Below are 12,443 nucleotides of genomic sequence, written 5' to 3'. Positions count from 1 at the left end.
AATGATGCTGGGACCACTGCTCCAGTTCCTACAGTGCTACTTTCATTCTCCCCCTCCTGCAGCAAATATTCCCACAAGCATTTATTCCTCTGACCAGAGCAAGGAACAGAAGTTGAAATTCTAATCTGCCTGACTGTGCAGGCCAGATTTGGAGAACAAGGAAAGGATGGATCCGGGCCCAGGGCAGCCAAAAATAAATAGATATATATAGATAGATAGATAGATAGATAAACAAATAGTTGCTATTTAATAATAAGAGAGAGTGAAGCCAGGGAAGCCTGGCTTGCCGCAGCCCATGCGGTCGGACTGCGCAATTGAACCACAAAAAAGAGGGATGAGCAATCGGAGACAGGCGCGCTGCAGAGGCTGCAGGCGGCCAGGAGGGGGAGCGCGCGGGCTCCAAGCCCGAAGCCCCTCAGGGGCGGGACCTGCGAGCGGCGCGCATGCGCCGAAAGGGAGGCGGCGGCGCCGGCCCGGATGAAGGGCAAGACGGTGGCCGAGACGGTGCGTGGAGGCGGACGGTGGCCGACGAGGTCGGTCATGGAGCATCTGGAGCGCTGCGCGTGGGTCCTCCGGGGAACGCTGGTGCGATCGGCAGTGCGGAGATACCTGCCCTGGGCTCTGGCGGCGTCTATGCTGGCGGGCTCCCTCGTCAAGGAGCTCTCCCCGCTGCCCGAGAGCTATCTCAGCAACAAGCGCAACGTCCTCAACGTGTGAGTGCGCCCCGGGTCCTCTCCTGCCCCCGCCGTAGCCATCACTGTCGGCTTGCCCAGAAACCCGGGGCTCAGCTGCTCTGATGGACGGGTCATTGGAAGGGGAGGCCCTTCTCCGCATCGTGGCAGCTGTGTCTGCACGCGTGTCTCGATGAGGGGACCCTGGGATAGCTAGTGTCACTAGCAAGTCGCGTTTGCACATCCAGAGCAGACAGTCTGAGCTTGACTGGGCAGGGGTGACGGGCAGGGTGTGTGTATCTCTGTGTGTGTAGAGGTGGGAGATGGGAAGGGGGCTTGAACCAGCCTCTATGGCTGCTCCCCGTGCCTCCCCTCGGGATTAGGAGTTGGCCCCTGCTCTAGGGGAGATGCCACCTCCCGCCTGCCTGCCAGTGTCAGACCATGAGCCTCCGCCCTAAGTCCTGTATTCCCCCCAGCTGGTGACGGAATCCCATCACACTTGGGTGGGGCAAGTAAACCTGCCTTCTTTCCCCAACACCCCTTCCCCACCCCCCACCTTTGAAAGCCTGTGAGAACCCTCCACTCCAAGATAATCACCCCGGAGTGGAACCCTCCAGTCCATGACCTTTCCCCTGGATCTGCTTGGATCTTAGCTACTCAAAAGTTCATGGCAGTGGCCCAGGAATGCAATTCCAGCTGAGCTCTTTGAGACTTCTCCTTAAGTCCACCCACCCGCTCCTTTTTTTTTTTTTTTTTAATTTATTTATTTTCTGGCCATGCCCTGAGACATGTGGGATGCTTGTTCCCCCACCAGGGATTGAACCCACACCCTCGCATTGGGAGTGTGGAGTCTGAACCATTGGGTGGCCAAGGAAATTCTTTTATTCTTTTTTTAAACCTCTTGGATTTTAAGTTTATTGACACAAACACTGATTTGCAATAGTGAAGGGAAACTCTGAAAGATAAAACGTCCCCCTTGAGGTGAGCTTCCGTTCTTCTTTGGAATTACAGTGTCTGCGGTATCTTGCAAGAGTCAGTCCAACTTTGCTCATCTACTTAAAACCCTAGTTTCTTTCTCCAGCAGCTTCATCAGATACCTGACAGTTCTTGACTCTAGCCAGATCCTTGCATGTCAGTCCCAGGGAAGACTTTCATGACAGGTGCTTGGGTATTGTCTGAGGAAGCTTTGGGACCCAAGAAAGAGTCTGACTGCCTCTGGCCCACCTTCCTTCCTTGCCCGTTCATGGAGGCTGGGCTGAGGCTAGATGATGAGCGTGGTCCTGGCCCCAGGTGTCTCTTGCGTCTGTTGACCGCGTCTGGTCTCCAGGTCAACACCTTTGATGAACTCAGGGGTGGCTGACAAGGCAGCTGCTTGCTTAATCCGGCCTGTGTGTGCTGGGTGCCCAGCAGCCTGGCAGACAAGTTCCTGTCATTTGAGAGTTTCCATGAATTCTGGTGTTTTGTTCCACACCTCTGTGCTGGTTATTGGGTTGGCTGAAATGTTACGGAAAAACTCTTAACAAACTTCCTGGTCAACCTGATAATTAATCAAAGGGAGCTAGTGAATTGTTGGCTCTGAAAAGGATTTTAAAGGTCATTTCGTCCCCTCAGTTCTATTTAACAGTTGAGAAACGGAGGCCCAGAGAAGTGTGGTGATAAGTCAGAGTTAGGATTGGAACCTGGGTCTTCTAGCCTGAAGCCAAGCTTCTGTCTGATCATTTCTGCCACGTAGGAAAAAGCTTTGGTGTAGAAAAAGCATGGGTTTGGGGGCTGGCCAAACCTTGGTTTCACCTGGGCTTGCTGGTCGTGTGAGTGTGATCCTGGGCAAGTTACCAAGCTATTCTTTATCTATAATATGGGGCTAATGACACCTTCCTCACAGGGTAGCTGAGTGTTCTGTGGGAAAGTGGATGTACATAAAAGGTCTGTAATTGCTTTCCTGAGCAAATAACCTAGTGCTTAAGATAGTAGGCCCTGGATTTGAACCCCAGCTCCACCACCGATGACCTCCGCTTTGGGCACGATGCTTCTCTGTGCCTCTGAGTTTGTATCTCTGTACAGATAAAGTTTTCTTATTATAAAGTGGGGATAATAGCAGTACCTCCCTCATAGAGTTGTGTGAGGATTAGGTGTTAATGGCTTCCCTGGTGGCTTAGATGGTAAAGAATCTGCCTGCAATGTGGGAGACCCAGGTTTGATCGGGAAGATCCCCTGGAGGAGGGAATGGCTACTCACTCCGGTATTCTTGGCCTGGAGAATTCCATGGACAGAGGAGCCTGGTGGGCTACAGTCCACAGGATCGCCAAGAGTCGGACACGACTGAGCAACTAACGCTTTCACTTTCTTGAGGTATTCATAGTTCACACACTTTGTGAAGTTGTCATCTCTAGCTTTTATCACCTTTTTGCCTTTTTCCCTGCTCACGAGTCCAGAGTCCTGAGGCATGACACGGGATTCTCCGCCACATCCCTGCTCTTCACCTCCACTTTCCTCCTCTACCAGGTATTTTGTCAAAGTGGCCTGGGCCTGGACTTTCTGCCTCCTCCTGCCTTTCATCGCCCTCACCAACTACCACCTGACGGGCAAGGCCGGCCTGGTCCTGCGGCGGCTGAGCACCCTGCTCGTGGGTACGGCCATCTGGTACGTCTGCACGGCCATCTTCTCCAACATCGAGCACTACACGGGCAGCTGCTACCAGTCACCAGCCCTGGAGGGGGAGCGGAAGGAGCACCGGAGCAAGCAGCAGTGCCACGGGGAAGGGGGCTTCTGGCACGGCTTCGACATCTCAGGCCACTCCTTCCTGCTGGCCTTCTGCGCCCTCATGATTGTGGAGGAGATGGCCGTGCTGCACGAGGTGAAGACGGACCGGAACCACCGTCTCCACACAGCCATCACCACCCTGGTGGTGGCCCTGGGCTTCCTGACCTTCATCTGGGTGTGGATGTTTCTGTGCACGGCCATCTACTTCCACAACTTGTCCCAGAAAGTGTTTGGCACCCTGTTCGGTCTGCTGGGCTGGTACGGGACGTACGGCTGTTGGTATCTGAAATCCTTTTCTCCAGGACTCCCTCCCCAGAGCTCCAGTTTGAATTTGAAGCAAGACACTTACAAGAAATAAAAGAGAAACAAAAGGGATGAGGGCAGGACCGGGGTTAAAAGGTTTTTCTGTTTCTTTTTCTCCTTAATTGTTTGACTAAATGATCGATCCTGCTTCGGGAAGGAAGCTTACCGGGCAGCTTTGCGGTGGGGGGGTGCGGTGGTGGAGTCTGCGGAGCCGGGCCGGGCCTGGCGACATCACGCTGTGTCACGAGCACCGCCATCCCCAGTCAGGCACTTTGCGTCCCTGGCAAGACTTGACCTTAATCTGTTACGTCCCTTTTGTTCCTGGATGGCGAGCTCAGGCTCAGCAAGAGGGCAGAATCAGGAAGGCCTCTCTGGTGTGGCTGAATGGGGTGGGGGGGCTCAGGACCCTCCCTTGCTGGCGTCACTCGCTCCCTGATTCTTAGCTGTCTTCTGTGTCAAGGGCTGCTAATGCTGTTAATTAGCAACCATGCCCTCTGGTCAGTTTTGCATAAGTATTTATTTACAGCAGGGTTCTTTATATAACACTACCTACCGCCTAAAAGACACACTCTGGTTGTAGTATTTGTTCTATCTGTGGAATGTCAAATACCGCAACTGACTTGTGATTAACTACCAAAACAGTCACACTGGAGTGCCTCTGCGACAAAGTATTGGATACTTTTTATGTAACGGACACTGATAATTTTCTGTCCATGTTGTCTAGTATATATTGGTTTTTGGAGCAATAAGGTTATCTTCCCTCCCCTTCTGTTTTGAGTGAGTGCTTTATAGTTTTTAATAACAACCGTGAAATTTGTTCTTTGTTGAAAGAACTTCCAAAAATAACTCATGACCCAAGTGTTGCACTTTGGCACATGTGTTGAGGCCTTGAGGGTTTTTTAGAATACTAAAACACTCTCAGCTTTATGGTATTAAATTCAAGCTCGCGGGGCTGCTTTCTCGGTTAGAATCAAACTGGGAAGCAGACATTTGAATAACTTGTTGAATTTTAAGCTGAGTCAGAGTAATTTTGCAAAATGCCTATTTGCACTGAAACTCTCCTGACCATGCATCAGTGGTATTAGACTGAACAATGTTTCAGAGTCGTGTGGTAATAAGTCTTCTGTCCATTGCTATGGCCCAGAACATTTTTACCCGTTTAGACAAGATTATGATAAGTCAGAAGTGGAGGAAGGTGTCTTCCCTTGCTTCTGAGGGCAAGAAGCCAACTTGTTTGCAAGAACTTCCCTGTTAAATGTGGCTTGACTTTGGCCCCTCCCTCTTCTTAACTGGACCACCACCCAAACCACAGCAAACCAGGGTCTGTTCATCTGCCCTTGAACTTGACTTTTTCTTTCCTGTTTGCAGCATTCTCAGTTTCCAGCCTTGTCCTGTGTGGTCTTCACCGTGAGAATGATGGAAAGGGTTAGATACTCTGTTCCGTCTGCCCTGCAAAGATGCAGTTAGTGCTGTGATAAGATGCCCCTGCCCTTTCTCAGTGTGTCTCCGTAAACCTTTCATCCCCAGCCCCTTGAATTTTAGATAATCATCCTGGAAGCTTCTTCAATACTCTTTGCCTCAAGCCTGATAATAGCATTAACTGATAAGCACTTGACTGGTTTAACTCAAGCTTAGGTTGCTAGGAGCTTGATGTCTGGGAAATCTTCAGTGTAAAACACATTGCTTACAAAGATGTATTTAAAATATGTATTGAAAATACATATCTCATCTGGCCACAGGTTATCCTGTATCTATCAAAATGTAAGGTGTGACACATTGCACCCCACCTGGCAGTGAGATTCTGGAGGTGTTGCCACGGTGCGCTGGGAGCACTGGCAAGATGCTGTGGGCCCCTCGGGAGAATGGTTTTGCTCTCTGGAGCTTCATCTGTAAACCAGGGGTGGCCGAGGGGGTGGGGTAGGTGGCAGGGGCTTGTTGAAGGGATCAAACTCTCTCCTAAGTGTCACGTTCAGCACCGAAAGGCAACAGACACGAGGTGATATCAGATATTTGTTTGACCCAGGTAAACATCTCCAGACATTTCTCTCCTGCAGGTCTGATTCAAGCTCAGCCCTACATTAACTCTGTGGAACGCGTCCCTTACCGAATCTTATCAAGTCATCAGTCTCCCTCCACTTCCTGCTCAGTCTTATCGCTTTGCCTGTCGCTGGGGGACATGCTGTCCATCCGTATGTGAGACAGCATGGCAAGGCTGAAAGCGTTTGGGTTTAGGCAGGTGTGAGAGGTGGGTCCAAATCTCGGCACCACCACCACCAAGAGTGGTCTGACCGTGGGCACGCCTCAATTTCTCCATCTGTAAAATGGAGGTGGTCCTGTCGGGATGAAGGGAAAACGAGGCAGGTCAATGCCCAGCACATGGGCGTAGCAGGTGACCACCCCCCTGCACCCTTTTTCTTGATTATGCCTTTAGGACTTTTTGGCTCCTCTAGAGAAGGCAGGGAAGCCAGCATCTTCTTTGGAGTGCCATTCAGGGTCTGGGTGTCCTGCAAAATAGCCTCGTCTTTTGAAAAGTGTCTGTTCCCCCGGTGCTGAACAAGAGGCTTCCGAGGGCGTCTGCAATCACAGGACACCACCGTGCTTGGTTTGCCTCCGTGTTGAGGTTCATTCACTGGTGCCTTGCTTTCCACGTGCATCTGCCATAGTCTGAGTACCAGATTGTATTTAGCGAACGGCTCTTGCCACTGTTTTTGTATGCACACAGATCGTGTGTGTGAACAGGCAAATGAAGTAAACTGGAGATAATGAAAACCCCACACTGCTGCATTTTGTGTCTTCTTTTCCACAGTCCTTAATTCCAGAACCAGGAGAGCTCAGGCCACTTTACGAAAGGAGGGTAATTCTTAGTGGAGCCCCTCGTCACAGGTAGGGAATTTCAAGGCTGTCGCCTCTCTTAATTATTTTCTCCTCAACCCTGGAAACTAAGGATGGGTTGTCACGTATTTCTTAGCTTGCTTTACTCCTTGCCCCTGTGCCACATCTGTGGCTCAGAGCCCTGAGGTCTGTATCTGCCAGATTTGCAAACACTTTTCTTGGCAGTAGGAGGACGGCTAAGCCTCGTAGAAGTAACACAAAGGGCGGTTACAAAGTTGACTCACACGAGGTCATCTGTGAAAACGCCTTCTCACTCTGGAGGCCTGTGTGCCTGTGAGGACTTTCTGTACTTTTTAGCACCTACTCCTTTTGTCAGCCTGACCTACTCAGTCCTTCCACGCAGTGTCTATAGAAAGTTCAAGGGCTGCAGGATTTGACGCTCCTCCTACGGCAGAACTTCCCAGTTCAAATGCCCTCAGCAGCAGCAAACCCTTCTTGAGTTTATCCTGTGAGCCAGGAGCTGGGACAGGGATAATAAAGTCCCTCCCTTCTGAAGCTTGTGGTCCAAAGTCTGTCCCTTCAGAGCTTGAGGCGCGTGCTGGGGTTGCAAAGGTGAATTTGCTACATCTTTGCATCTGAGGAATTTCCAGTCATGGAGAAGATGCCTGATGAGCCGACAGCCGCCCTCAAGCGTTCTGAGCGCTGGCCAAGGTCAGCGCCGGGGAACACAGTGCAGGGGGCCACCAGCTGCCCTGCGGAATCATGGGATGTTTCCCCGGGACCTAGCTCTTTTGGGTCTGGAAGGATGGGGAAAGGTTCAAACGGTTGGGCAGAGAAGAGAACCCAGGAACGTGGGAAGAGCACACACAGAGGCACGGGCACGCGGTGCTACGATTTTCATTCAGATACCTCTTTTCAAGAGACCTGACTTTCCCCTAATGGTCAAGAGCAACGGAAGGAAACATGGCAAACTTAAAGAAAGGCAGTGGGGATCTGGATGCGCCCTGCTGTGCCATCAGAGCACTCAGCTAGAAGTGCGAATGCCTGCTTTCAGCTGGCTTCCCCCACTGCTTTATCTGCTCTTCTGTGTGACCCTGACCGAGTCACTCAACATCTCTGGGCCTCAATTGCCATATCTGATAAATGGTGGGCACAGATTGGTTAACCTCACCAACTCTTCGACTCTATTTCTCTGTTCCGCTTATGAAAAGTTCTCCCAAGCGGGTTAGGACTTTTATTTAAGGAAACAACATGAAAAGAGACTCCCACTCAGCTGAGGTGGCAGCTGGCTTCCCAGTGAGTGATAGGGAAGCCAATCTCTGGGTGCACTTGATCATACCCCAGCTTTTCTCTGCATCAACGATCAATTAATGCAGTTCAGTTCAGAACTAATGCAGTTCAGACCTGATTGCTTGGCTTCGTAGCAACTTCCTGGGCATGGAGAGCTGGACCTGGCTCCCAGAGGGATGAACTTCAGAAGGCTTTTACAAAAAAGTCTCCAAAACCAATTTCAGTATCTATCAACAAGAAGGCAGGTTCTGTTAAGGGAAACCCTGTACAGTATAGTCACCTTCAGAAATTGTCATAGAAACCCCTAATGCAGTCTCTGGGGAGTTTTAAAGTTGAACACACACAGCACAGAAAACAGGTCTTTCCATACCCTGGGGAGAGGGGAGATAGTACATTGGGCCCATGTAATTACTTGGTAACCTTGTTGTATCCAAACTTAAAATGTACAGACCTGGGAGTTCCCTGGTGGTCTAGTGGTTAGAACTTGGGGCTTTCCCTGCCTCGGCCTGGGTTCAATCCCTGGTTGGGGAACTGAGATCCCACAAGTTGTGCAGCGTGGCCAAAAGCAAAAACAAACCAAAAATTTGTGCAGACCCAGCAATCTCTGTCTAGGGATTTAGGCTATGGGAGTGCTCACCAAGGTGGGCAAAGATAAACAGAAAAGATTTTATTACAGTTATTTGTGATAGTGAAAAGTTGTCAAGATTTATCTGTTGCCAATCAGATAAATACATTATGGTAACTGTATCAGGGGGCTTCTCTAGTGGATCAGATGGTAAAGAATCTGCCTGCAATGCAGGAGACCTAGGTTCAATTCTTGGCTCAGGAAGATCCCCTGGAGAAGCGAATGGCAACCTGCTCCAATATTCTTGCCTGGAGAATTCCATGGACAGAGGAGGCTGGCAGGCTACAGTCCATGGGGTCGCACAGAGTTGGACACAACTGAGCAAATAATGTACATACCTATCAAAAATATAATACAAAAAAAATATATAATACAGTCACTACAAAGAATAAATAGTGTTATATTTAGGGAATCTAGAAGCAGAAAGACTGTGTTTGTGCTGTGCTAGAACTTGCAGCTGTGTGTCCTTGGTCAGGTCAGAATCTTGGAGCCTCTTTGTGAAAGGTAAGATGGGGATAATGCCACACCTTACTCAACATTGATTGCCCCACTAGTTGAGGGGGCACAGTGTTAATTCAGAGCCACTGTTCTGCCCTCTGGGGGTTTATAGTCTAGCCAGGCACAGGCAAATCCAAAAGGGTGCAAAGTATCAAAGGCAGAATGTTTCCCCACCCTACCCCAACACTGTCCCAGCTCAGGCAGAGATGATGTTCCTAACATATGCAGAAAAGCAGAGAAGGGGACTTGCCTGGTGGTCCAGTGGCTGAGACTCTGCACTCCCAATGCAGGGGTCCCTGGGTTCAATCCCTTGTCAGGGAACTAGATCCCACATGCTGCAACTAAGAGTTCACAGGCCTCAACCTATAGGAGCCCACAGGCTGTAACTAAGGCCCAGTGCAGTCAATTAAATAAATAATATACTGGGGGAAAAAAAAGGAAAGAAAAGGAAGGAGAAGATTATTCTGCTTCTGCCATACACACTGGCTGTGTGACCTTGAACAAGTTCCTCAGTTTCTGCACCTGTAAAATGGAAATAATGTAAGTACCTAACCTGTAGAGTTGTGAGGATTAAATAAATCGACTTACAAAGGGCTTCCTTAGAACAAGGAGGCACTATATAAATATTTTTCAAGTGCACAGTAAGTCCCTAATGTGCCATCAATACTATAACTACTTTAAAATCAGAAAAAAGAAACCTCAGAGATGTCAACGTTTCAATTTTAATTGACTCAGAGGTAGTTAAAATACACAGTCAAATGTGGAAGGCCATGTCCCAGGATCTCTAGAACAAGCAGAGTCTCTGGGATTGCAGTCTGATTTCAGGGTTAACTAGGGGGTGGGGGAGAGTGAGAGGTGTTTTCAGGGAGAGCTGAAGGGAAAGGACATCCATGCATCGCTGGGGTCTTTTGGGCCAACATAAAGTAAGTGAATGCTGTCCCCTTGGAGCTAAGCTAAGGGCTGCATGGCCCTGGTTTCCAGGCTGCTTATTTGAGGGATTGGGCTGGGAGCCTTATCACTTCCCCGTCTTCTCTGCCAGGGCATCGCTCCCGCGGGGTGTGTGTCTGAGTACCCAGGAGGTGCGTAGGTGGGGTAGCCTGAGAGCTACTCTGATTAGCATCTTAATTTCTAAAGCAAAGGTATCAGGCCCCACCTGAGCACACAGCTGTCACCCTTTCCCAGCTTCACTTTTCTCATGCCTTAAAAAAAAATTTTTTTTTTTAATTGGAGGATAATTGCCTTACAATGTTCTGTAGATTACTCCTATACAACAAAGTGAATCAGCCATGAAGATCCCCTGGAGAGGGAAAGGGCTACCCACTCCAGTATTCTTGCCTGGAAAATTCCGTGAACAGGGGAGCCTGGTGGTCTACAGTCCAGGGGGCTCCAAAGGGTTGTAAAGGACTGACTGCACACGTACCCATGGATACATATGTCCCCTCCCTCTTGACATGGAGGGAACCTCCCTCCCAAACCCCATCCCACAGCTCTAAGTTGTTACAAAATGCCACCATGAGCTTCCTGTGTTACACAGCAACTTCCCACTAGCTATCTATTTTACGTATTCTCATGCCTTCTTGCCTTCAGTTTGCATCTCCTGAGCATCTGCCAGGGATGGGGAGGGATGCAGGGCTGAATAGATGGGGGCATAAACTGACTCTTACCTGGAGTTATTAGAAGCCTTGAACTAGAGCAAGCAGACTGTTCAAATCCTGCTTTTCAATGCCTCAGCTGTGTGACCTTAGGCAAGGCACTTAACCTCTCTGGGCTTGTTACACAACTATGAAATGGGGATGATTCTTTCTACATAACTGGTCTTTGACTGGTTTAATGAGATCATAGACAGGAAGATATAAGTTTTAAAATGTTGAGCTGAGAGATTTACTTTGGTGACTGTCTCTCTCAGAAGCCAGGACACTGTAACTTCTACATGTCCCCAGTAACCTGAACTGGCTTGGTGTCTTTAATATAATTTTTAAAATGTAGCATTGGGACTTCCCCATGGTCCAGTGGCTAAGACTCTGCACTCACAATGCAGGGGGCCCGGATTCAATCCCCGGTCAGGGAATGAGATCCAATACGCTGCAACCAGGAGTCTGCAGGCTGCAGCTCAAGATTCCACATTACGCAATGAAGATCAAAGATCCCTTGTGCCACAGCTAAGACCAGGGCAGCCAAAGAAATAAATTTTAAAATGCAGCATTGACTAAGAATTAGTAACAACTAACAAACATTTAACAAACATTTGTTGTGAACTTTTAAATCTGCTGCCTGATATTTTTAGTGAATTATCTCAGCTATAGTTCCCAACTAGGCCATAGAGGAAACAGGAACGGCTTTGGCTTCATCCCAGCTCTGCCACTGTACTAGTCAGCTATTGCAGTAATAACCTGCAAACCTGATGATTTATGACAGCAAATGCTCACAGGTAGCTGCAGCTCTGCGGATATGGGCTGGCCTCAGTTGGTGAGCTCTGCTCCTGGCAAGCTGGACTTGGTCCCGGGCCACAAGCTGGGCTCGAGTCTGTTCAACTTTCATTCTAAGATCCAAGTGAAAAACGCAGCAACTGTAATACCTGGGGCCAGATTACCCTGGTGGTTCAGTGGTTAAGAATCCACCTGCCAGTGCAGGGGAAACCAGTTTGATCCTTGGTCTGGGAAGATTCCACATGCTGTGGGGCAACTAAATCCACGTGCTACAACTACTGAAACTGCAGCCTGTGCTCCACAACAAGAGAAGCCACTGCAGGGAGAAGCCCACGCTCTGCAACTAGGAAGTAGCCCCCATTCGCCGTAACTAGAGGGACCTGGCACACAAAGACCCAGTGCAGCCAAATATAAAGAATTAATTAATTAATTACTTTTTAAGACTATGTCTATAATACCAGGGGCCTGTTCTTCTTGTGATGAACACTGAGGCATCCACATGGCATGTTCAAAGCCTCTGCTCCCATCACATCCTTCCACGAACAGTCCACTGGTCACAGGGGCAACTCTCTCGGGCAGGGAATATACTCCACCCACAGTGGGAGGTGCTGCAAAGTCACATGTCAAGCATTATGAATGTATAAACCTATTTGTTGTTTGTTGCTAGGTGGTATCTGAATCTTTTGTGACCCCATGGATTGTAGCCTGCTAGGCTTCTCTGTCCCTGCGATTTCCCAGGCAAAAATACTGGAGTGGGTTGCCATTTCCTTCTCCAGGGGATCTTCCCCACCCAGGGATTGAGCCCAGGTCTCTTTTGTCTACCTGCATTGGCAGGTGGCTTCTTTACCTTCGAGCCACCAGGGAAGCCCATAACCCTATTAGGGAATCCAACAATCCAATCTACCACTTGTACCAAGGGTGCTCTCTGAGCTGGCTGTTTCCTCATCAGTGAAGCATGAGAAACTATGCTGGGGACTTCCCTGGTGGTCCAGCGGCTGAGATTCCACGCTCCGCACGCAGGGAGACCAGGTTCAACTT

General features: G+C 49.3%; 1 protein-coding gene across 1 annotated transcript; it reads left to right on the top strand.

Annotated features, from left to right (window-relative positions):
* On the top strand, nt 461-6,508 carry FITM2 (fat storage inducing transmembrane protein 2). Its single transcript, XM_005688572.2, has 2 exons — nt 461-713; nt 3,174-6,508. The coding sequence occupies exons 1-2, from the start codon at nt 478-480 to the stop codon at nt 3,787-3,789; spliced, it is 852 nt and encodes a 283-aa protein (XP_005688629.2). The 5' UTR covers nt 461-477; the 3' UTR covers nt 3,790-6,508.

The sequence above is a fragment of the Capra hircus genome, chromosome 13, assembly GCF_001704415.2.
Source record: "Capra hircus breed San Clemente chromosome 13, ASM170441v1, whole genome shotgun sequence".
Classification (NCBI taxonomy): Eukaryota; Metazoa; Chordata; class Mammalia; order Artiodactyla; family Bovidae; genus Capra; species Capra hircus.
This window is presented reverse-complemented; position numbering and strand designations above follow the sequence as displayed.

Bases quoted from the DNA above. Each gene is read 5' to 3' on its own strand.
- FITM2 (XM_005688572.2), top strand. From the start codon at position 478: ATGAAGGGCAAGACGGTGGCCGAGACGGTGCGTGGAGGCGGACGGTGG. The intron at 714-3,173 runs GTGAGTGCGCCC...CTCCTCTACCAG, and splicing joins AAGCGCAACGTCCTCAACGT to GTATTTTGTCAAAGTGGCCT.